This window comes from Hyperolius riggenbachi, chromosome 6 (genome assembly GCF_040937935.1).
Source record: "Hyperolius riggenbachi isolate aHypRig1 chromosome 6, aHypRig1.pri, whole genome shotgun sequence".
NCBI lineage: Eukaryota > Metazoa > Chordata > Amphibia > Anura > Hyperoliidae > Hyperolius > Hyperolius riggenbachi.
The window spans coordinates 115,069,529-115,095,407 of NC_090651.1; the positions used below are offsets into that span (position 1 = coordinate 115,069,529).

At 43.6% G+C, this 25,879-nt stretch overlaps 1 protein-coding gene across 1 annotated transcript in view; it reads right to left on the bottom strand.

Moving 5' to 3' along the window:
* Window positions 1-25,879, bottom strand: part of BTBD8 (BTB domain containing 8) — a 134,738-nt gene that overhangs the window by 82,193 nt on the left and 26,666 nt on the right. Inside the window, 4 exon segments of the mRNA XM_068239802.1 lie at window positions 3,512-3,694; window positions 15,915-16,017; window positions 17,473-17,561; window positions 22,178-22,274. Coding sequence (XP_068095903.1) covers window positions 3,512-3,694; window positions 15,915-16,017; window positions 17,473-17,561; window positions 22,178-22,274 — 472 coding nt within the window.

Genomic DNA, 25,879 nt, shown 5'->3' on the forward strand with positions numbered 1-25,879 from the left:
GATAGGTGTCCCCAGTTTACATAGCCAGGTGTATAGGTGTCCCCAGTAAAGAGTATCCAGGTCTATAGGTGTCCCCAGTTTAGCCAGGTCTATAGGTGTCCCCAGTTTAGCCAGGTCTATAGGTGTCCCCAGTTTAGCCAGGTCTATAGGTGTCCCCAGTTTAGCCAGGTCTATAGGTGTCCCCAGTTTAGCCAGGTCTATAGGTGTCCCCAGTTTAGCCAGGACCATAGGTGTCCAGCCTGGAAGGAGGGACAGCGCCGAGCACAGAGCAATGGGGAGGGGGCAGTCTCCACCCCCTCCTCACCTGGGACCCCCCCTTCGCCGCTCCTCCTTCCAAGCTAGAATGTGCAGCGCAGCGAGCAACAACTTACTACTGTCTACCTGCATCCCGCTCTACCTTCTGCTGATCTGGTCTTCTTGCTCGTCCAATCATGCTCTCACAGGAAGCACAGTGAGAGCGTGATTGGACAAGCAAGAAGACCAGACCAGAGGCAGGCAGAGCGGGATCATGCAGATAGTAGTAAATAGTAAGTTGTTGCCCGCTCGCTGCCGCTGCTCATTCTAGCTTGGAGGGGAAAGCGGCGAAGGTGGGCCCACAGGTGAGGAGGGGGAGGGGGACTGTCCCTCCCTCCCCGCTGCTCTGTGCCCGCTGCTGCTCCTCCTTCCTGCGCTGTGCCCCCTCTTGCAGTGCTCGGGGCCCCCGGGGGGGCCACTAAAAGGGAGGCCTACCGGGCAGAATCCCGAGATACCGCCGGCTCTGTCCGACGCTGGGTGTTACAATGGACAAACACTGACTAAACAATTTATGAATGAATATTGTAAAAACAAAAAAATAAAATAAACAATTTTATTAATGACATTATTTTCACTATAGTTCCTCTTTAAGCATTTTTCCTTACTTTATCAAATTCGTTTTTTAGCACGCGTCTTAAAAATTCCCCAAAAATCTGTACCAAAAGCCATTATACCACAAAAAATTGTGATGGCAAATACAAAGCAATGCAAATTTTCTCTTTTTCCACTTAGCGTTTTCATCCCTTTCAGCTTCATTTCAATGCAATAATTAATTTTTATTGTGCTATTGTCCAATGATTCGTTGCTTAGGAAAAAAATGTTTTAATTAATAACAGGGAAATTGCATGCAGGATTTGGTATGCAATGTTCTTGTGCTCCTATTAACTTTAACCAAAACACAAATGTAAGAAAAAAATACAAGCTGCAATAATTGGAGAAAATTCAGATCACATCAGTGGAAAATGGGCACGCTAAGTGCGGGGCCTGAATGTTGGATGGAAATGTGTACAGTGGAAAACAGCCCCAATATAATGTTTGTTTTGCTTCAATTAACTTTGAGAAGGACATGTGAGAAACCTGAGCATGTTTTCTCTTGCTCTCAGAAACTAGTAACATTTTAACAGCTTTTTTTTTTATTCCCATCTTATTAAAGGTAGGTTTGTATAAAAACATGGAATGTAAGATTTACCAAGTTGGTCCAAAGCTCAATGGTGGGTACGGTGGTACTATTTTAGAATCTAAGGATTGGTTTCCCACCATAAAAAAAGCATTATGCCATTTTTATAAAAATGTATGCAGCTTTAATAACAGACCAATTGAAGGAGACCGAGGTGGCATTTGAAACCAAGGAAAAAAGAAAGTAAAAGGGATCATCAAACCAATCCAATCAAATCCAAATCATCAACTGCTGTTTAATACTTCGTTAACAACTTGTTCATTAAACAGCTAGAGGCTTTGATTGGCTATGTTCCTGTTGCTTACAGCACTGGTTTTGGTCTCTTCTCAGTATCTCCTTTAGGACTGGTTCACATGGGTGTTAAACATGGCAGTTGCAGCGTCCAAGTGCAGTCCATTCAAATGAGTGGAAATCGCTCTTTAGGCCGCATTCACATTACAAAAACACAGATGGCAATGCGTGCAGAATGCAACGCATGCGAACGCACGCCATCCGCGTTTGTGTGCATTGCGTGGCTGATCCCATCACTGAAAAGTGAATGGGACAGCCACGCCTTGCTGCAAAAAATGCGTGCAGCATGCGTTCCCGGACCTTACAGGTCCGGAACACATGCAGTGTGAACATCAGACAGTGCACTCTATGCACTGTCTGATGTCGTGCGTGTCGGCCTCCCGCACGCATTTCCAAAACTCAGCTGGAAACGCGTGCAGTGTGAACGGGGCCTTAAAGGACACCTGAGGTGAGAGGGATATGGAGGCGGCCATATTTCCTTGTAAACAATGCCAATTGCCTGGCAGCCCTGCTGATCTTCTGGCATAAGTAGTGCCGGAGTCAAAACCCTGGAATAAGCATATGGCTAATCTAGGAAAATTTGAGTCAGCTGAATCAGAGGACCTGATCTGCTGCATGCTTGTTCAGGGTCTATGGCTAAAAGTATTAGAGACACATAGGAACAGGAGGACTGCCAGGCAAATGGTATTGTTTAAAATGAAATAAAATATGTCAGCCTCCATATCCCTTTCACCTCAGGTTTCCTTTAAACGACAGTTCTAGCTTTTCCGTTCATTCACGTAAATGCCATGGTAGATCCCTTTGTCTGGTCCTGGAGGCTCTGTGTAGCATCCAGGATCAGCTACGTTTGGCACTTTTGTGTCTCCCTAGTTGTGCTATAAACCCCTCAAGATGGAACGAAAGCTGAGGGTCACTGCTTAAAGCTTCTCTACTCGTTTGAAGAAAAAAGTTTCTAGCATCGCCTGAGTGAGACGCAGCCAGAAGCACATGTTACCGGCTCCAAGTCTTTACAAAAGTACTCCCTGGGAAGGATCTCCACAAAGATGCAGACCGGCCTTCCTATTGGCTTGCATACTATTTTGGCAGTTGGGACAGCGCAATTGCCTTTCAAGTAAGCCCTTTTGTAAATAAAAAAAGCAAACCCAGAGAATATTCCATGTGTCAGATTTTTACTACCTACTGTATGTGCCAACAACCCAGGGAAAAATAAAAATGTATAGCGACACACATATTATGATAGGACCACTAGCTTCAAAAATTGTAACATTTAAATGTATGCAAGATTCTATGGGAAACTAATGCCCCACATGAAAGGCTCTGTCTAAATGATGATGGATCGGGGGAGGGGGGGGGGGGGTGTTAGGGCTAAATACTCATCTTATCCATCATCTTCAGGTCAGAGGAGATGCTCCACCCCCTCCTCAGCAGTACGGTAGCGGACAGGTTTCTGAAAACTGCAGAAGCTCTTCGGAGACCTCTGTTTGTGTGGCCGCAGCCTGCCCCCAACTTAGCAGCCACCAATCAGGCCACAGCTGCAGAGCTGGGGGCAGGCTTTGGCCACACAGGTGGGCTTGGCCAGAGTCTCAGCAGCCAGTTTGAAAAAAACAAAAACTGCCGGGGCCCAAATTCAAGGGGAGCGGATCACCTGCCTGAAGGGATAAGGGCCCCAATCCTCATTTTGACAGAGCCTGTCATGACCGGTTCTATCAATATTACCACAGATACAAACGTTGACATAAAGATAGTTACCTGCAACAAATGTGCAAAGCTTTCAGTTCTTATGATTTCGAGGAAGTTTGTCACCATAAATCTCACAGATGATTCTTGGAGTTCAGATGCTAAACTCCTCACCCTTTCTGTGGACTTCACAGCAGGAAGGCCACTGATCAGCCTGTCACTTTCCATCAGCAGAAATGCAGCATTCCTGTAGGACTGGAGAACAAAGGTTATTGTGTCAGGGAGAACAGATAGGGGATTCTGAATGCTTTATAAAAGGAAATCACCCAGCCATGCTAGGTTTATTCACAGCACTGGAGTTTGGTTCGGAAGAGAAAAGCTCCTGATTGTATTCACTGTCTGCTCACTGCACAGACTGTGACGTTATAAATGGATAATTGGGGATGTCTGTCACCGCACAGACTGTGCCAGACGGATTAAAGTGATCCTCCTGACACAATGCACTGCTATTAACGCCTCTTAACCATGTTTATATATTTTTTATGTACATCCTGCTGTAGTTCTAAGCTAAGATTATACAGACGGCACACTGAGCAAACAGCACTGACTTGAAGCATAGTAAAGAGATAATATTTTATCCGCATATTCTATTATGACAGGGTACTTCAAGGATTACGGTTACTGCTGAGCTTTGCTCTCTGGAAAGGTATGAAGAGTTGGGGCTGGTTCAGACGGACGCTTGCGCAGCGTTTACCGCAAGCGTTCGGAACGTCGCGATAAACGATCCCATTCAAGTGAATGGGAGTGTTTACACCGAGCTTTTGCGCGCGTTTGCACGATCGCGGCGTTCAGGTCGATTTTTGCGAGCGTTCGAGCTGCTCCTGGAAGCGACATGTAGCTTCCAGGGGGCGGCCAACCGCGGCGGCTAATGTCCCCCTAGGGGAACAAAAAACGCGACCGCATCAGAACGAGACGCGAAGGCTACTGAAAGCCTGACCGCGCAGCCGCCGCAATGCCCCCAGACGCGAAGCCACGCAGACGTCCGTCTGAACCAGCCCTAACAAACGGAGTTCCATGACTGGAAATTGTAGCAATAGAACTCCTGGCACTAAATTCAAACCACACAGGTGAGGGGAAACTGTATACTTACCCCCTAGTGAGTGTCCCTTTATTTCCCAGGCTTCTCTTTATTGATTAACATTTCCCTCCCCTCTAAAATAACTAATATGCCCTGCTCATTTCAGGCACTAGCACATTACATGCTACCTATTTACCAGGAAGCTGCATGGCAAATAGGCCTGAAGATTCTCAGTCGCCTGTCAAAGGGTGAAAGCGGCATGGAGGAAGATGAAGGGCCCCATGGAAAAAGAGCCATTTACTAGGAAACGGGTGTGTGTAAACGAAAAAAAGTTTACAACCCTCTGTAAGTATAACAGCATATCTTGGTCAAGATTTTAAGGATGCCACATTGCCAATGTGCTAGGACTCAATTGCTTATTGGAGGTCATTTTGGATCCTGCTGCATGTTGATGCTAAGATCTTACACCCCCAAAAGCTGATCTATATACCTCTTGTTTAGAGGGAAAAGGCGTGAGTGAGGGCTGAATGGGGTGTGCCAGTCAATTACCCGATGGTCTGTTATATGTGAAGAAAAAAAGTTTTTGGTTCACAGGTGGAATGGTGATGGGACTCTGATCTTTTGCAGTACTACCCCATGCATATTTTTTGTCTAGTGCACACCAAGCGGTTTTGGTAGCGTTTTTAGAACCGCTTGCGGATGTGGAAACGCTTGGGTAATGTATTTCAATGGGCTGGTGCACACCAGAGCGGTAGGAGTTTTGCAAAAAACACATACTCCCGGGCTGCAGCATTTCTTGGATTTCAGAGGAGTTTCTGCCTCCAATGTTAAGTATAGGAAAACCGCAAAACGCTTGATAAAACGCCATGTCAGAGCGGTTTTCCAGGCGTTTGTTACAGTAGCTGTTCAGTAACAGCTTTACTGTAACAATATCTGTAATCTGCTACACAAAAAACGCTACACAAAACGCTTCATGATAAGAAAAAAAAAGCTTCAAAAACCGCTAGCGTTTTGCAGATCTGCTAGCGGTTTTTTGGTGTGCACTAGGCCTTTAAATGAAATGTCTGATCCTGAATGATATCTGTTGGTCTTTGCGTCATTTGAAATCGGCTTGGGAGCTTGAAGCTTGGTGAACTTTATAAATGAATTTAGTTGGCGAAGTATTTTTCATCACACTCCTTATCTTTAAAGGAAACCAAAGATGGTGTGTAACAAAAGTATTCTACTTACACGGGGCTTCCTCCCGCAGTCCTCCGCTTAGTGCAATTAGCCCTGGTAACTGGCTCAGTCGGGGTCTTCTGCGCGGTATGTATAAAAAAAAAAAAATCTCTGTTTCACACAGTCTCTGGTACACTTTAAGGCTGCTTCCACACAGGGACGTTACAGGCGCACGTTAGTGCGCCTGTAACGCTCCCCCAACGCACAGCAATGTAACACAAGTGGGCTGTTCACACAGCCCACGTTGCGTTACATGTAACGCTGCACGTTGTGGGGAAAGTGCAGCATGCTACGGCGTTAGAGCGGCTATAGCCGCGTTAGACTGTTTGCACATGCGCAGTGGGGGGCGGAGAGGAGGCGGGGAGAGCCAGCTACAGTAGTCACGCACATGGCTACTTAATATTCACTGCACTGGCGGCCGCTGATTGGCCGGCGGGACCATGTGATGCGGAGTGTCTCGCTCCGCATCACGTGGTCCCGCCGGCCAATCAGCGCCACTCTGGGAGACCTTATAGGGATAGAGCCGCCTAACGCGGCTCACTCTACCGTCCTCTCTTGCAGCACCATACGATGCGTTAGGTGCACGTTATGCGACCTTAACGTGGCACCTAATGCAACGTCTTGGTCTGCAAGTAGCCTAAGAGACTGTGCTGTAACCAATTTAACTGATTCTCTTAACACGGTAATGTTTTTTAGCACACAAATTAAGCTTACAAAAGTCAGACTTTTCTCCACTCTATATCAAAAGCATGTACCATAATTTGCTGATGTTGGAAAATTTTCCCACTTTCTGTCTGGACAGGAAATGACAGTAAATAAGTTCAAAAATCGTTCTAACCTCTGTTATCACATTATCCAAAACTAAAGTATCCAGTTCCTGAAATTGGCAATTAAATTCACGGTTTGATTTTGGATAGACACAGTCCTTTTTGCGTGATACTGTCTCTATGTGAGTTAGCAGGACAGGATTTTGTTAGTGCTCTAACTTTTGTGTAGGGGTGAAACATCTCTGCACTAAAAATGTAAGTGACAAAATGGCTCCTTCAGAATTACAAACTTCTATTAGAGTACACATAAGCTGGGACTAGAGTTGTGCTGCAAATAGTAAAATATTGGTAATTGTAATACTTGTAATACTAATATTTTGGTGTATACTACCCTAAACCTAAGCTTTCCTACCCCTTTGTAGATGAGCTTAGGATTAGGCATCCAGAACATTTGGTTGAAACCATTAAAAGCTATGTAGTAGCCTATCAGCTACTTGCGACACCCAAAAGACCTCTTGGATGCTCGATTGCAGTGCTCAAGTGACCTGATCCACATCTATTGGGCCTTTGCTTTGCTAACCCTGAGCTCTTTTTCCAGATCTTTCTGCCAAGCCGGAGCATGGTTTTCCTACAGCTTGGATGGGTGGAGCACCTCTTCCTACCTATAGAGAATCCCCCTTTTCTCAGGTTCTTTGCAACTATGACGAAGTGCACATTGTAGGCCCGATACACACCAGTTGATCCTGTAGATGATTAGGTCTTCTGTGTCCATTTGCTTTAAATAAATGGTACCAACCTTTACTACTCCACAGAGGCTGCGGATATCTTCGTTCCTATTTTCATACAACTCTGTAGCATCTGCACATTAGAGTGTCAACACTCTTTTTGCAGCCATTATTATTACACTCAGGCAGAGATTCTTAGTTTTCACACTAATCTCAAAGTCTACATTGTAAGAGAGAAATAGTATTTGGCAACTCATTCCCTCCTAGATACCTCAGACCAAATGAGAGAAGAAACATGCAGTTACAACTGTTCAGTATTCCACCATTGTTCTACCACTTGAATGCAGGCAGGTTCATTGAAATCCCTGCCAAAATGTGCTCCACTTTTCTATATATCCCTCACCTGCTTTTCATACTTATGAATGAACAAAACTGGGACAAGTTAATTGGCTGATATAACAGACTTCCATTACATAAATTAATTAGTTATGGCTCAGGTTAATTCACTCAGCACGCTAGTGCTAAATGTGTTCAGGCGTGAAATGGGACAGATTATTTTAAAGAATGAGTTGTATAAACATGGTTATTGGTGTATTTACATATTGCTGTACACGCCACAAGCAAATCTGACATAAATGCTCAGAGACAGCACAGCCAGTTTGTTCTCTCTTCTCTTTCCTCTAATCCACAGACTACCTACTTGTTAAGTCTCGTTTCCATTGGCGCAGTGCGATTCCAGTGCGATTTTGCATGCGGATGCGTTTTTCCATGCAATTTCGCATGCGTTTTGTGCCCAAGCGTTTTTAACCATGTCAATGCTGGTGTGCTTTTTACATTACATTGTATGTGATTTGCACACTGCTTTGTGGTGTACGAATTCTGATGGCTCTGCCGTGCAGATTTTTTCTGCACAGAAAACGCCAAGAAATCCTGACAAGTGGAAACAGTCCCATCCACTTGTATTGGTTATGCGAATCTGCATGCAGAAAACGCATGCAGATTCGCTCTAGTGGAAACGGGCCCTAAATCAAAACTGTTATTTTTATATTTTGTACAAAGGGTTTTTGTGTACATTTTTCATGTTCTCTATTGTTTATGTCTTTGTATGTGTACTTTATTTACTGCTTAGACTGGGCATAGAAGGTACGTTTATGCGCTGGAATAGAGCCAGCGGCTCGATGGCGGCGCGTCACTGTGCGGACCGATTCCCGCTTGGCCCCGCGGGCACTTCCTTATCAGCGCTTCGTTTTTGCCCATTGTCCGCCCGCGGGGATCGAGCCGGGAATCAAACCACGCGGTGATCGGACACGCGCATAATTATCAATCGAGCCATCAGCGGCTCGCTTGATAAGAAAAAAACGTACCGTCTATGCCCAGCATTAGAGCCCTTGCTTCAAAACACAAAGACCTATATTTTACCTTTTGGTGTGATTTACCTTCTTAAAACAGAAGGAAACTTGCAATAATTCAGCTTTAAGTTAACATTTGTGGTTACCCACAATTCACCACTACTGAATATGCAAATTATCTCTTTATGACCCTGTAGCCAGGCTAGCATCCAGAACCGCAGGTGTATAGCAAGCCTATAGCTTTACATTTTACAAAGCCACATCAACCCCATATGCAGACAGCCTGTTTTTGGATAATTTACCTTTTCTAAACCCCCAATTGTGAATTGCTGCCCCACTGGGCTGTGCCTGTGATTCTCACCAATTGTGAATTGCTGCCCCACTGGGCTGTGCCTGCGATTCTCACAAATTTTGAATTGCTGCCCTACTGGGCTGTGCCTGCGATTCTCACCAATTGTGAATTGCTGCCCTACTGGGCTGTGCCTGTGATTCTCACCAATTGTGAATTGCTGCTCCACTGGGCTGTGCTTGTGATTCTCACCAATTGTGAATTGCTGCCCCACTGGGCTGTGCCTGTGATTCTCACCAATTGTGAATTGCTGCCCCACTGGGTTGTGCCTGTGATTCTCACCAATTGTGAATAAGTGCCCCACTGGGCTGTGCCTGTGATTCTCACCAATTGTGAATAAGTGCCCCACTGGGCTGTGCCTGTGATTCTCGCTAATTGTGAATAACTGTCCCACTGGGCTGTGCCTGTGATTCTCACCAATTGTGAATAGCTGCCCCACTGGGCTGTGCCTGTGATTCTCACCAATTATGAATAACTGCCCCACTGGGCTGTGCCTGTGATTCTCACCAATTGTGAATTGCTGCCCCACTGGGCTGTGCCTATGATTCTCGCCAATTGTGAATAACTGCCCCACTGGGCTGTGCCTGTGATTCTCGCCAATTGTGAAAGGCTGCCCCACTGGGCTGTGCCTGTGATTCTCACCAATTGTGAATTGCTGCCCTACTGGGCTGTGCCTGTGATTCTCGCCAATTGTGAAAGGCTGCCCCACTGGGCTGTGCCTGTGATTCTCACCAATTGTGAATTGCTGCCCTACTGGGCTGTGCCTGTGATTCTCACCAATTGTGAATAACTGCCCCACTGGGCTGTGCCTGTGATTTTCAGTCATTGTTAAGTGCTGCTCAGTATTGGTAGCACATTTTAGCCATAAGAATGGACATTTGAACTTTTCATTCTACATTAATATTACCATAGGTCTCCATTACAATTTAGAAAAAGAAAAAAAACAACAAGGCTCAATCAACACTACAGAGTAATAACTAAATGTATCTACTGTAGAGTCAAAAAGCATTAGAACCCTATAGAAATAAGGCAAGATTTACTGTAGCACATTAGAAGACATGTCAGTCATCTGATGACATTGGTTTAAACAAGTGGGGTGAAGGGAATGAATTGTGATCCTAGAGGCACTGACCTACATAAAGTCATGTGAAGTCACAAAATGAATCACTGAATTAGCAACCCATTTTATATTTGGTTTAAATAGATTAAAAATGAGTTAATCAAATAAACAACACAGCTGGGACAGAAGCGTAGCTTACAATTAGCAATGCAGCATTCCCTTTTTGATAGATATTTCAAACACGCGGCATTGCCTTAGATCTCCACATAAAAAAAAAGGCACATAAAGGATTAGCTGGTGTTTATAAATGCAGGGCATATCTTTCATATCGTTTCAGCAAGATTTATGCGGAAGGCCACCCGTGCCCAATTTTTTTTTTTTGGATTAATCAAAAGTGTTTATTGAAAAAAAATCGCAATGTTACAGCACATTACAGTGTCCCAAAGAGGACAAAATTACATCATATCACATCCGTTGCAAGAATGTACAGTAATGTTATACGCATATGGTAAGATATGATGCATAATATGACGCAAAACGCAAGGTGTAGGTGAGTAATAGGACACAGAATTCTAACATCAAAAGACTGTAAAAAATACAAGCACAGATATCTTAAACCACATAACGACCACCTAACGCCGATAGGCGGCGGCTGGTCGTTTGTGGTTTTACATGGAAACCATGTCAGTTCACGGAGGGTGTCTCCGTGAACAGCCTGCGAGCCTCCGATCGCGGCTCGCAGGCTAATTGTAAACACGCGGGTAAGAAATCCCCGCTGTTTACATCATACGGCGCGGCTGCGCAGCAGCGCCGTAAAGGAGATCGGCGATCCCCGGCCTCTGATTGACCGAGGATCGCCGGCATCTCAGAGGCGGCGCAGGACGGATCGCCGTCCTGTGTCGCCCATGGAGCGAAGGGGAGGGAGGGAAGGAGTGGGAGGGAGGAATAGCACTGCGGAGGGGGGCTTTGAGGAGCCCCCCCGCTTGGCCACACGGAGCGGCGGCGATCAGACCCCCCCCCCCCCAGCAGGTCATCGCCCTAGTGGGAGAAAAAAAAAAAAGGGGGGGTTGGGGAGTCTTGTCACCCTGCCTCACTGCTGATCTGTGCTGTGGGCTGGAGAGCCCACGCAGCACAGATCAGCAAAAAAACAGCCCGGTCCTTAAGTGGTTAAAATATAAAGGGCTTCAACACAAATGGGGGTTTGTTAGATAACTGTCCCAAATCTCATGAAATTTACTAAGGTAGCAGCTGTGTTTTAATTACGCACTCCCTGTACATATACTGTATACTTCCCCCCTCTTGTTTCCACGCCATTCCTTTAGATTGTAAGCTCGCAAGGGCAGGGCTCTCACCCTTTTGTGTCATGGAATGTTATTAATTTAATTGCTTGCACTCTGTTAGAGATTTATACATTTTAGTCATCATGTTAAATTTGCTATTGTAATCAGCAGTTCTGTATTTTGTATCAGTGTTTATATTTGATGTACAGTGGGTTGCAAAAGTATTTGGCCCCCTTGAAGTTTTCCACATTGTCACATTACTGCAACAAACATGAATCAATTTTATTGGAATTCCACGTGAAAGACCAATACAAAGTGGTGTACATGTGAGAAGTGGATCGAAAATCATACATCATTCCAAACATTTTTTACAAATAAATAACTGCAAAGTGGGGTGTGCGTAATTATTCGGCCCCCTGAGTCAATACTTTGTAGAACCACCTTTTGCTGCAATTACAGCTGCCAGTCTTTTAGGGTATGTCTCTACCAGCTTTGCACATCTAGAGACTGAAATCCTTGCCCATTCTTCTTTGCAAAACAGATCCAGCTCAGTCAGATTAGATGGACAGCGTTTGTGAACAGCAGTTTTCAGATCTTGCCACAGATTCTCGATTGGATTTAGGTCTGGACTTTGACTGGGCCATTCTAACACATGGATAGGTTTTGTTTTAAACCATTCCACTGTTGCCCTGGCTTTATGTTTAGGGTCATTGTCCTGCTGGAAGGTGAACCTCCGCCCAAGTCTTTTGAAGTCTCCAAGAGGTTTTCTTCCAAGTTTGCCCTGTATTTGGCTCCATCCATCTTCCCATCAACTCTGACCAGCTTCCCTGTCCCTGCTGAAGAGATGCACCCCCCGAGCATGATGCTGCCACCACCATATTTGACAGTGGGGATGGTGTGTTCAGAGTGATGTGCAGTGTTAGTTTTCTGCCACACATAGCGTTTTGCATTTTGGCCAAAAAGTTCGATTTTTGTCTCAACTGACCAGAGCACCTTCTTCCACATGGTTGCTGTGTCCCCCACATGGCTTGTGGCAAACTGCAAACGGGACTTCTTATGCTTTCTGTTAACAATGCCTTTCTTCTTGCCACTCTTCCATAAAGGCCAACTTTGTACAGTGCATGACTAATAGTTGTCCTATGGACAGTCTCCCACCTGAGCTGTAGGTCTCTGCAGCTCGTCCAGAGTCACCATGGGCCTCTTGACTGCATTTCTGATCAGCGCTCTCCTTGTTCGGCCTGTGAGTTTAGGTGAATGGCCTGGTCCATTTCTGAATGATCGCTTGAACAGTACTCCTTGGGATGTTCAAGGCTTTTGAAATCTTTTTGTAGCCTAAGCCTGCTTTAAATTTCTCAAAAACTTGATCCCTGACCTGTCTTGTGTGTTCTTTGGACTTCACTGTGTCGTTGCTCCCAATATTCTCTTAGACAACCTCTGAGGCCCTCACAGAGCAGCTGTATTTGTACTGACATTAGATTACACACAGGCGCACTCTATTTAGTCATTAGCACTCATCAGGTAATGTCTATAGGCAACTGACTGCACTTAGATCAAAGGGAGCTGAATAATTATGCACACACCACTTTGCAGTTATTTATTTGCAAAAAATGTTTGGAATCATGTATGATTTTTGTTCCACTTCTCATGTGTACACCACTTTGTGTTGGTCTTTCATGCGGAATTCCAATAAAATTGATTCATGTTTGTGGCAGTAATATGACAAAATGTCGAAAACTTCAATTGGGCCAAATACTTTTGCAACCCACCGTATATCATTGTCTGTATCATTATGTATCCCTTGTTTGTTTTCTTACATTGTACAGCGCCACGGAATATGTTGGCGCTTTATAAATAAATAATTTCTTCTCACCTTTGACTTCCAGTCCTCCAAGATAGGACAAATTGGGGACAACCACGTAACGGCTATGCATTGTTTAGCAGCGAAAAAGGGTATTTTTAATAAAAGTTGTATCAGATTGGGGAATGACTTCTTAAGTAATATTTAAAACAGCCCATGGCATCCTCCAAGAACTTGACTATTTGTTTCTAAAGTCAGCAACAGGAAGGGTTGTAAGAAGGAAGGGTTAGGGGCGGAGCACTTTGGGCATAGTGGAGGCAGAGGGGGAAAGTTTAGAAAGATAGGATGGAGTGAGACGGTGTTCAATTTAATGTTATAATCCCTCATCTTAAAGTACACCTGTAACAAAAAAACAAAACCAGCCCCTTTGGGGTACTTACCTCGGGAGGGGGAAGCCTTATGATCCTAATGAGGCTTCCCCTGTCCTCTGTAGCCTTGAAGAACAAGTGCTTGCTCTCTGAAAATTCCCCCAACAAGCACTGATAAGCACTACACAGACGCAGCAGTGCGCGCCAATATTTATCTTCCCTCGCTCCAGCGCTGGTGCAGTAGAGGCTTTTCGATGGGCTCCGGTGGAAATAGCAGAGCCTGATCGAGTCCACTCTACTGCGCAGGCGTGAGTTGCCTGCGCAGTACAGCGGACCAGATCGGGCTCGGCTACTGCGCTGGATCGCAGTAGGTAAATATTTACTGTGACATTTGAGGGCATTCCAGCACTGGATGCCCAAGGCTACAGAGGATGGGGAAAGCCTCATTAGGATCTAGAGGCTTCTCCCCTACTGAGGCAAGTACCCCATAGGGCTTGTTTTTTTCATTTCTGGTTTCCTTTAAAGAGACTCTGTAACAAAATTTTAAGCCTTATTTCTTCTATTCTATAAGTTCCTATACCTGTTCTAATGTGGTCTGTCTTACTGCAGCCTTTCCTACTTGCACTGTCTCTGTAATAAATCTTATCTCCTTTCCTCTGTCATGTCTATCGGGCGGAGGCTGGAATGTGTGGAATGTGCAGCACTGCTTGTCATTGGCAGAAGCTTTACACACACCCTCCAAGCTCTGCATGAGTCACACAGTAAGCTAGTTCTCAGCCTATGATACTGTGGTTAGAAGCCAGTCTTTTGTTTGTAAACACTGCCTAAAACTGTTCATTACAAACCAGGATTGCAGCAGAAAGTGGCAGAAACAGCACAGAGGGGCACAGGAGAGAATAAGGAATAAAATGGTATGCTTTTTATTGTAAGAATATTAGAGTACAGATTCTCTTTAAGGAGGTGGATAAAAACCTCTGTTCACCAGTGCAATAACAATAATGCCTGGCTGGTACATGCGTTACCAGATACTGGGGGAACCAAGAAATCAGGGCTGTGGAGTCGGAGTCGGAGTCATGGAGTCGGAGTCGTGAAGTCAGGCAATTTTGGGTGCCTGGAGTCGGGAAAAAATGCACCGACTCCGACTCCTAATGAATTTGTAACTGTAATTAAAATAGAAAATATGATAAAATGTTCTATTTCTCAGATAATAGTCATTAAAAATAATGTATATATATATATATATATATATATACAGTATATATACAGTAATAGCTGTGCTTAGTCCACAAAAATGAAATAAACCAATCAAAATTAGTTACTTGCACTGCTTCAAAAAAAGCAGTCCCCGTATTTTTAAGGACAGATATACATATCTGATTGTGACTGTATATATGATGTGTACACAGGAACGTCTTATATATACTAAATAACATCTATGCTGTAAGAATAAAGCCTGATGTGTAGCTGTGTCACTAGTAGAGATGGTCAACGAGATGGAAATAATTCTGCATTGATGCTGATTTATGCAAATGTATGCACTCCCTTTGCTGATGAAATCAAATAATTTGATATGTTATTAAAATTTTGGTTTGGTGACTACAAATTAAAGGGTAACTGAGACGGATGAAAAGTAAAGTTTTATACATACCTGGGGCTTCCTCCAGCCCCCTTCAGGCTAATCAGTCCCTCACTGTCCTCCACCACCCGGATCTTCTGCTATGAGTCCTGGTAATTCAGCCAGTCAGCGCTGTCCGGCCGCATGCCGCTCCCACAGCCAGGAACATTCTGCACCTGCGCAATACTGCTGCACAGGTGTAGTATGCTCCTGGCGGCAGAGTGTGTGCATGCGCACTACGCCTGACTGGCTCAAGTACCTGGACTCATAGCAGAAGATCCAGGTGGTGGAGGAGGACGAGGGACTGATTATCCTGAAGGCGGCTGGAGGAGGCCCCAGGTATGTATAAAACTTTAATTTCATCTGTCTCAGGTTTACTTTGTTACACAGTAGTACTATACTCTACATATGCACTCCCCACAGAGCTGCAGGGAATCCACTGAGAATGCTGCGCACATTGAACACAGAGGTGTTGTCTGTTTACAATTTCCTCCTTCCCCTGCAGAGTACCTGCACATCATTCTTACATGTACCCACACTTACATTGCCTAGGGCCTGATAGATGCTCTTTGTTCCGGTTTGTACCTTTTTACAAGTACTCTTACCAAGGACTAGTTTTAGTCTAAAGGGAATAAATATAGTAGTCTACATATCCTTCTCACTTCAGTTGTTTTGTAAAATTCCTAAGCGTTGGCAGTTAAGAGACGAATTTCATGTTACATACTTTTAATCAACAAAATTGTAATATGCAAATTAGAGGAGTCGGAGTCGTGGAGTCGGTGGAATCCTAAACTGAGGAGTCGGAGTCGGTGGATTTTTGGACCGACTCCACAGCCCTGCAAGAAATAATGAACTCATTTATACTTACAAGTGACTGAAGCAAGGCAGAAAGACAGCGCCTCTGTAGATCTGTGGGCAAGCTGGCAAAACTTCTTTCAGACCAACTTTTCACAAAATACTTCTCCATCCACCTAAAAAAAGCAGAGAAGGTTTAAAAATAAATAAATAAAATCAAGCAAATAATCCACGGGTCTGATTTATTAATGCTCTACAGGCAGACCTGTTCCTCAATTAGGAAAAAGATATTGGATTGTGCATAAATGAAAGAAAAAGTGCCCAACACCCTAGATGGCACATCAGGAATTTACCAAGTGACTCCCAGCCATCACTATAGAGCTTCATGCTCCAGACAAGGGCTGCAGAAATCACCACATGGCTGGTAATGTCACTTTTCAAACATGGTCTTTATCAATGCCATGTAAAAGGAAAAAAAATTCCAACCGATACGAACGGACCGAAAATGTATTTTTTTTTTTAAAAAAAAGAACTTGTGGTTTTTAGGAGACAGATCCACAAAATAACTAAACCAACTTGCCAAAAAAAAAAAAAAAAAAAGTAAAATACTAGTCAGTAAAAGCTGTAAAAACCAAAAAAAAAACCAAAACCCTACCTCTGCAGAAAGCAGAAGTTTTCCACAATATACCAAAATTAATAAAAAAAAAAAAAAAAAAAAAAAAAAAAAAGGGAGGGAAGAAGGAGAGATCCACAAAATGCCTAAAACCACTTTGCTTTATTGGAACATCAAGATATCAAAGCAGGTCAGCTGATTTTTGCTGCTGGTTGTTGGCGACCTACCGGTAAGTCCTAAGAGCCCAGTCCAGAAAGGGAATTGCAAAAAAGACGATCAGAATAGCCTGGCAATTGTGTTCACAATTTTGCATTGCGAAGTTCTGCGATTTTGCCACAACTGTGTTTTGCAATTCTCATTCATCTCATTCATTTCAGTGAATGGGAATTTAATTGTAGTTGCCTGGAAAATGCTGCATGCATCATGTATGCAATTGGAGGAAATTGCAATTGTGTGAGTAATCACAGAGGATTACATGTGTTACAGCGCTTTGCTGATCGCCGGCAGTAAGCACAGTGCAAAACGTTGCCAGAAAGCTCCAGGTGTGAATGTGGCCTGAACTAAGCTGAACTACAAAAAGGCACTGACACTTCTAAACTGTCCACACCACAACAGGGGTAACACCAACATAAATCTGGCTGGGGCGGAATCCAAAATGAACAATACCAGAGTATAAGAAAAACAATGCAAAATTAAAAAAGAATACAAGCGGTATTTGCTTGTAGTGGAAACGGGCCTTAAATTAATGCATTAGTTTGCAAAGAATACTCATGTGCAGTTACAGAACAACTACAACTTGCCTTTTATCCATACAAATAATCCAAGTAAAAAAAAAAAAAAAAAAAAAAAAAAAAAACCACACATGGTGGCTGATTTTCACAATAGCTTTACACGCTTTCTTCTATCATTAGAACTAGACTCTGTATTCATTGCTAGGAGCATACAAAACCGCAAAAGCAAGATGCAAACACAGCCATAAACGTAATGCTAAACATATGTAAATGGTATGTGTACTTACCTCATACATGAGGTGTATAATGGCTCATCCCCCACAGTATAAGCAATAGAGAGGCATTCCAACACAGACTGCTGCATCCCCACTACAGGCTGCAAGAGAAGAAAATGGACGATTCCTTGATACAGACACTACAAATACATCAATCATATCCTCTATTATTTCTTCTGTAGATGTTCATGAAATAGAAAACAGCAAAAATCAATACTTTAGATTATCTGCAGTAAGTGTTTTGTTCCCCGGACTGGTTCACCAAGGGTTTGTGTGAAGAATCTCATCCCACAAGTTTTATTTCAGAAACAGAATTATTGTCAGGAAGAAACAAAAGGCCATCTATAGTTTGAAAAGGCTGACACTCCTACGGTGATGTTTACTAGACGGGCAAAGATCAGACCATGCAGATGCCAGCTCCATCTTTACACACTATTACAGCAGAAACAATGGGAGTCTACCAGCTTCAGGGCTGTCTTTACTTTACTGTTTACCACCTCACAAGTTTGGAACAAGCACACAGCCACTAAGGCCTCAATCACACTATGCAGGATGTAAGGGCCAGACTCACAGGAGAGTGTTCAGCTGCGGTTTAGAGTCACCAGCGATTCCAAAAGTGCTAGGCCAGTGAAAATGAATGCAAGTGGGTCCACAAAAGTGACTTATTTCCCCAAATCGCAACTGCGAGTCCTGCAGCAGTTTTAGAATGACTGCAATCCAATACAAAGTATAGGATCGGAATAGGAAAATCACTATTTTGCAGCGATTTTGCAGCAATTTTAATATGGAGAAACAAAGTAAAAAATAAATAAAAAAAAAGCGGAAATTGCGATCCCCATACAAAATGTCATTACAGTTGCATCACAAAGCACACTTAAATCACCCAAAATAGCTCTGTAAAACGGTGCAAAAAAAAAAAAAAAAAAGAAAGAAAATATATATATACCTCAACCAATATTGAAAGATGAAACAGGTTCAAACAAGGAGGAGTAAAAAGGACTTTTTAGGGAGCATTCTGAGTAAAATCTTGAAAAGAAGGCAATTTTGGGCAGAAGCAATATCAATTTCTAATAGACTATTGCATTTTATACCTGCCATGTGGAATATAAGAATATCCTATTTTTGTTGCCATAGATAAACAATTCTGTCATGTAGCAAGTGTGGCCTTAAAATGTCTTCTGAGGCGATACAACAAAACAACAACATAGATCGGGGAGGACAAACTAACTTGTAGGCCCCAAAAGGGTCTTAAATTAAATTTGACAAAGGGGTTGGAGCAGTATAGGTAGCCAAAGTGCCCCTCCCTTTTACTGGAAGCCAAATGTGCCCCTAGTCTTAAGGCTCATACACACATCAGACCATAGTCTTTGGAAAATGAAAGCTCACAGACCAATTTTACCCCCTTCCATGTAGTATGAGAGCCATACCTACACAGTCTAGTCTATGGAGCTGAACTCCCCATCAGAACAAAATCTTTGCAAGATGCTGCACACACAGATGCTGTACAGACACAAAAGATCAGTATCTGCAAAAGATCTGTTCCTGCAAATTGCATTCATAGTCTATGATATCTGCAGATCATCATACACACCTTGTTTAATTGACATTCATCTGCAGATCAGACAATCATCTGCAGATCTGAAAATCCATCCTGGTGGATCTGATCTGCAGATGAATGTCTGTTAAACAAGGTGTGTATGGGGATCTGCAGATATCATAGACTATGAATGCATTTTGAAGGAACGGATCTTTTGCAGGAACAGATCTTTTGCAGATACTGATCTTTTGAATGTCTACAGCATCTTTGTGTGCAGCTTCTTGCAAAGATTTCTGTCTGAGGGGGAGTTCAGCTCCATAGAATAGACTGTGTAGGTATGGCTCTCATACTACATGGAAGGGGGTAAAATTGGTCTGTGATCTTTCATTTTCAAAAGACTATGGTCTGATGTGTGTATGTGGCCTTAGTTTGGGCCTGAGGTCAGGTAGCCAATGAGCCAGGTTTGCTCCCTGGTATAGATAGCAAGATATGCCTCCAGTATTAGGCAGCACCCACCTCAGTTTAGGTAACCAGGTGTGCCCCCAGTATTAGGCAGCCCCTTCCCCAGTATAAAGTAGTCAGGTGTGCCCCCAGTATAAGTAGCCAGGTGTGCCCCCAGTATTAGGCAGCTCCCTCCCAAGTTTAGGTAGCCAGTTGTGCTTCCAGTACTAGGCAGCCCCCTCCACAATGTAGGTAGCCACGTGTGCCCCCAGTATTAGGCAGCCCCCTCCCAAGTGTAGGTAGCCAGGTTTGCCCCCAGTATTAGGCAGCCCTCTCCCCAGTGTAGGTAGCAAGGTGTTTCCCCAGTATTGGGCAGCCCCTTCACCACTGTAGGTAGCCAGATGTGCCTCCAGTACTAGGCAGCCCCATCCTCAGTGTAGGTAGCCAGGTGTGCCCCCAGTATTAGCATACTTCCCAACTTTTTGAGATGAGAAAGAGGGACACTTAAGCCACACCCCTGATCACGCCCCCATCACAACCCTAGTCACGCATACCATAAAGAGTTCATAAGAAAAATATGTTTTATAATTCAAACCACACTGGTCCTCTCTATCCTGGTTAATTTTCCTTCGTATTAACATTTTAAAATTAGTAATATATCAATTTAAAGCATGGGAATAAAGTTTTTTTTAAGTACAGAAATACATACTGTATATTTACATAGAAAGAGGGACAAAGTCCTGAAAGAGGGACAAATGAGGAGGAAAGAGAGACAGGGCTCCCAAAGAGGGACTGTCCCCACAAAAGAGGGACAGTTGGCAGCATGGTATTAGGCAGCCCCCTCCCCAGTTAAGGTTGCCAGGTGTGCCCCCAGTATTAGGCAGCCCCCTCCCCGGTATAGGTAGAATATGACTCTCCCATCTCTATGCAGTTGTTCCTTGCCTGCTCTCAGCTTCCAGAACCGCTCTCCCTTCAGCAGTGCAACCAGCGCTCTCACTATGGCCACAGCTTGGTCACTTTTCATGTGACCAGCTGGCACGTACTGGCTGTAGTCATGGAGATGGGGCACTGGACACACAGCTGCAGGCAGATCGGCACCAAGTGCAGTTGAGGTACCGCATTTACAGTCTGCTTGTGACTTTGCATAAAAGAGGGAGTGAAGAGGTGGCAGGAGGGAGAAAAGAGGAAAGAATGCACAGCAGCTGTAAATCCTGCCCTTGTATCGGCGGGCCAGATTAAAGAATACTAAAACAGGCCTGATACAGCAGCAGGTTGTACTTTGCCCATGACTCTCTTTCCTCCTAATAAAACATTTTATAGAATCACCTCTGGCTAAGCACCCCTTTCCAGTCACAAGATAAATATGAAAAAATAATGGGTTAATCAGGGACAAGTAAATTCATTCGCACAATTGGAGGTTGATGTACTAAGCTGCGCTGCTATAGCAGAAAGAGTTAAAATCAGCAGCGCGAGTTAAGAAATCAACATGCGCACGCTACGCACGGCAGTGCACGTAGCATGCGCTCCTATGTTACCCACGCTACTTTCAAGTACCGGCACTCCTTTGATCTGCTGCGAGATGTGAAAGAACGCAACTGCGGTACTTAATCAGCGCATAGTAATGGATCACGGGTTCTTCACATCTCTCGGCAGATCAAAGGAGCACCAGGTACTTGAAAGCAGCGCAGGTAACATAGGAGCACACGCTATCCGCAGTAGTGTTTGTAGCGTGCACTCCTACCTGTGTTGATTTCGTAACCTGCGCTGCTACAGTAGCGCAGCTTCGTGCATCAGCCCTTTAGTCACAAATCGACCCCTTTCTATAGTGGTGAGAGACATTAGGAATGTCTGTGGAAGGTGCTTTAACCTGTGCAAAGCACATCTGGGCGATGGCAGGACGATAAATCTCTAGTGAGAGTGTTAAGGTAGCCACACACAATACAATAAAAAGATTCGATTTTCCTGTTTTCTGATAAAAATTATCAGTTGTACAGAAAAATGTAAAGTTATTTCTTTTTCAAGCAAAAAATGTGATCAAAATTCCAGTAGGGAATAGTGAAAAATTCTGATCAATCTTTTAAGAAGATTGATTGGTGTAGGATAGATTGTCAATTAATTTATGGACCAAAGCAATTTTTTTCAGAGTTTTACATTTTTTTCCCCATAAATCGGGGAGAAATGTAACGTGTGCAAGACATTGATCAGATGTTTCAAAAGTTACAATCAATCAGAAAAATCAATAGCCAATTCTCAAATTTAAAAACCGACAAACAAAATTTTTTTCAAAAAGTTGTATGTTGCATGGCTACTTTTAGCTAGACTTAGTTAGCCTCTAAAGTACCTTAGCTAAAAATGTCCCGACTTGGCGTAGGGGGTGTGTCATGGGGGTTAAATACTCCTTCCTCCAGGAAGGTGATCGCTTCACCCTCTCGGAGAATGAACCTTAGCGATTTTTTTCTAAAATGGCCGCCGAGGCTCTGTCTACACCTATCTGCATTGCTACAGCCCGCTCCCAGCTCGGTGGCGTCTAATTGGTGGCTGCTGAGCTGGGGCATAAGTGGTCTTGTAGAGGTGAAGGACCCACTCTGAAGAGTAATGTATATCCTGTAGTTGTTCACATGATGATGATGATGGTACCCTTAAGGAAAGCTGTAAAGACGCACAGCAAAAAGGGAGGGGAGGGCTAATGTCACTTTCAAATAATTAATAGTTTGCCTTAATTCAAAGCACAAGTTGTACCTTCATAAAGAATTTGCAGTAGTCTCTTTTCAAAACATGGATAGCAACTTCTCTCAGCCCTTCCATCCCATACATGTCAGCAATAGAAAGAATCTGGCTGCAAGCGAAATTAAAGCATAGTTAAAATGTTAGATTACGGTCAATAAGAAGAGAGAAGAATATAGATCAGCAATAAAGCATTCATCCTTCTTACACTAAACCAAAAAAAATTATATTGAGACGTTCTCCTGGCGGACTCAAAGCACCAAAGCTGCAGCCACTTAAGGCTGGTTGACTCTACCAGCCCTTTTTAAGCGCAAGTGATTTGAAAAGCTCTTGCTAATGCAACGCTATGTGTGATTTTAAAAATAAATAAATAAGATAAAATCACATCACCTAAGTGAGAACACACACACATAACATTAACAAGAGCTATTTTTTAAAGCTTTTAAATTAGCAAAAAGCTCTTGCAGTGTGAACCAGCCCTAAGGGCACGGTCAGTAGCAGTGTTAGGGAGTCTTGCCCAAGGTCTCCTACTGAATAGGTGCTGACTAACTGAACAGGACGAGCCAAAATTAGAACCCTGGTTGCCTGTGTCAGAGGCAGAGCCCTTACCCAGAGCACTATCCAGCCACCCCTATATTACATCACATAAACCGTGGACCTGAACTCTTCCTCTCTGCTCTAAAAGAGACGCAACAGTATAATAACCTTTAAAGAAAAAAATTATTTGTTACAGCTGATTCAAATGCCGCAATAAATCTGTAGTGTGTCTACTTCCCACTTTCACGGAAGCAAATACTATATTGTTAACATCCTGTATTTACCAATTAGCTGCTCTGCAGTGGCAGAAAAGATTCCCGAGCTGACATGGCTGAGAGATCAAATTACAGTCGTGAGATAAGGGGGAATAAGTTTTTTTTTTTATACTGGACTGGAATATTGCATACTACATAAAAAAAGAAGTTTTCCTTACATGATCTGTCTTAGCGGATACCGTATAGACACACATGGATATGGAGTCCCACGCATAAGCCTACTCCCCTACTTTTGGACTAAAAATTGGCCAAAGCTATAACCGACGAAAGAATGATCTCACAACGTGCTGCTGAAGCCCCCCCTTGCAGAGCGTGCATTAGAATGTACTGGCAGATGCGGAGTGCGATTTGAAGCATGCTACAGTCCTTGATCCAGTTCCCATAACTCCCCAGCAGCTTCTGAATTGTTTGATAGAGCTCCAAGCTCAACGTCATGTGACTGCTAGTGGCTAGTTTAGAAGTTACCGTGTAGATGCGTGGAAGCAAGCTGGGGCGAGGACAAGTAGATGCAGATGATGCAGTACGCTCAAACGCCAGCCCTGCAAACGTCACCCACGGTATATTATCAACCCCTCCCAATTTACATCCAAAATTTGGGCATCAAAAAGCTGTCCTACCTTGCCTGTATGGATAACAGTAGATAAAGAACAATATTCAGTCTAACTGCTGAGATAGGTGTAAAAAGCTTATGGCCTACACTGAAGCACGAGTAGCACTTGGACAGGGGACATCTTTGTGGCTTCAGTATGACCACATGTGGTACAGTTAAAGAATGGTTTTATGTATTTCTTGAACTCTGCAATTTTTTTCATCATAAATCTCACAAAAGCCATCAGGTCCTGGTGCCTTTTGCATGCTAATGGAACATCTTTATTATAAAGAGGTCATTTACTTAGATTTCTCAATTTAGTAGAGAACTACTTCTAGATAGCTGGTTATTGCTTGATAATAATGATAATGATTAGGGTGGTCGTGTCATCCCAGTTTTCAGTAATGATTTTGAAAACTAATGTATATTTGCTTTGGGTAGCTTCCCTCTTATTAGTAATACTCCATTAATAGATGCCTGGTTGCTAAGCTTGGCTGCCGGCCACCGGTCTGGTTTGTTTGAACATTCTGGGCTTCATCCAGTGGACGCTCTTAAAATTTACATTAAAATTAAATGAATGCATAAGAAATGGATAAATTCTCTTAACAATTCCAAAATGGCTCATTAAAGTGATTTTATAGCAGTGCCCGTTATGTAGATAAACAATATTTTTTGTTACATTACAAGGTTAGGTTATTGTTTTATTGTAAAACAGTATAATCCCATTATAATAAAAACTGTGATATAGTAAACATTTAGTTATAGTAAACTACCTCTCCAGGTCCCGGCCAATCTCCATTATAAAGTCTATGGGAGCAATGCCTGGTATAGTAAACTGATATAATAAAACTTAATGCACGCAAGCCTGCTGCACACTCTTCTCTACAATTCTGGCCGCTCAGTGTTACAACTTATAGCGAGTGGCTTGATCTATTCTATCTGCTCCTTGCTGGAACACAAATGCAGAGCACCTATCTGTGGGACAGCTTAAGCCACTAGCCACCGCAGCGCTGAGTGTCCTCCCTGCTAGCGCGCCAGCTCTTTGACTACATCTCCTTGCGTGGCCTTCCCCCTCTTCCACTTTCAACAACAACAGTAAAGCTGCGCAGGTGTTCCCAGTCGGCCAGAACGCCGCTCTCACTATACCACAAGTGAGGCGGCTAATGTGACTGATGTTCAGGGACACTGGGCGCATAGTTAGCTGAGTTGCTCTGCATTCTGCCTCCTCCTTTACTCTCCATTCCTATACTCCTCACACCTTACATCAATCCACCCCCATATTGGGAGGACTACAAGTACAATCCAGCCCGGCCATCCTATTTAGGAGGATCAGCACGGAGCTATTTGTGGAGTACGGAGTATCCTGTGGACCTAAGGAGACACTTTGCGGAGGAAGGTGACATCCATAGCCTGCGTCCCACGGCTGTTGGAGGGATGAAAGCCTCATCACTGTCCAATCCATATGGGCAAGTCAGCCACTGAGAGGTGAGAACACTCCACGGAGATGCCTTTTTATTATGTCTTATTGAAATGGAGTGTGCACTTCCCCTTTTATTGCTTCACATGATTGTTTAACTGTGGTTATAAAATTGACTAGCAGCAATTTTACTTCATACCGCTCTCAACATCATACATTCCTCCTGATGTGTGTATATTAGAGTAGGGACAACACCGCATTAAAAAAAAAACAACAAAAAAAACGCTGTATTTTGGGTCTAATGTATTATATGCAATGTGCAATAAGTATTTAAGTGCATGCTGTGCTGTGATTTTAAAAGAAACTCTTGTTATTGGGTTTTTAAGCATTTACAGTAAAATCCCATTATAGTAAACTTCAAGGGACCAGGAAAAGTAGTTTGTTATATCAAAAGTTTACTATATCAGAATTGGTCATACATTGGATATTTATACAGACATTTGCTGGGACCTAGGGAAGGAGTTTACTAGATCCAGAGGTTTACTATGAGATTCTACTGTATTTAGTGTTTATATATCGCTAACATCTTTTGCAAGGCTTTTCATCCTATACAGTCTTGTCACTAGCTGACACTCATAGGGGCTCACAATCTAATCCCTACCATACTCATAGATCACTATAATAGTCTAATGTTGGGGGTACATGGTACGTTTCTGTACCGTGTATCGAGCAGCTGATGCCGGGAGCTGATAATATTCAGCAGGTCCGATGAACCCGCTCAATCCCCGCCCAGTCGATCCCAGCTGGCGGACAATAGAGCGGCTGATAAGGAGCGCCGGCGGGGACGAGCGGGGATTGATGCGCAGGGACCCGCTGGCTCGATACCGGCCCATTATCGC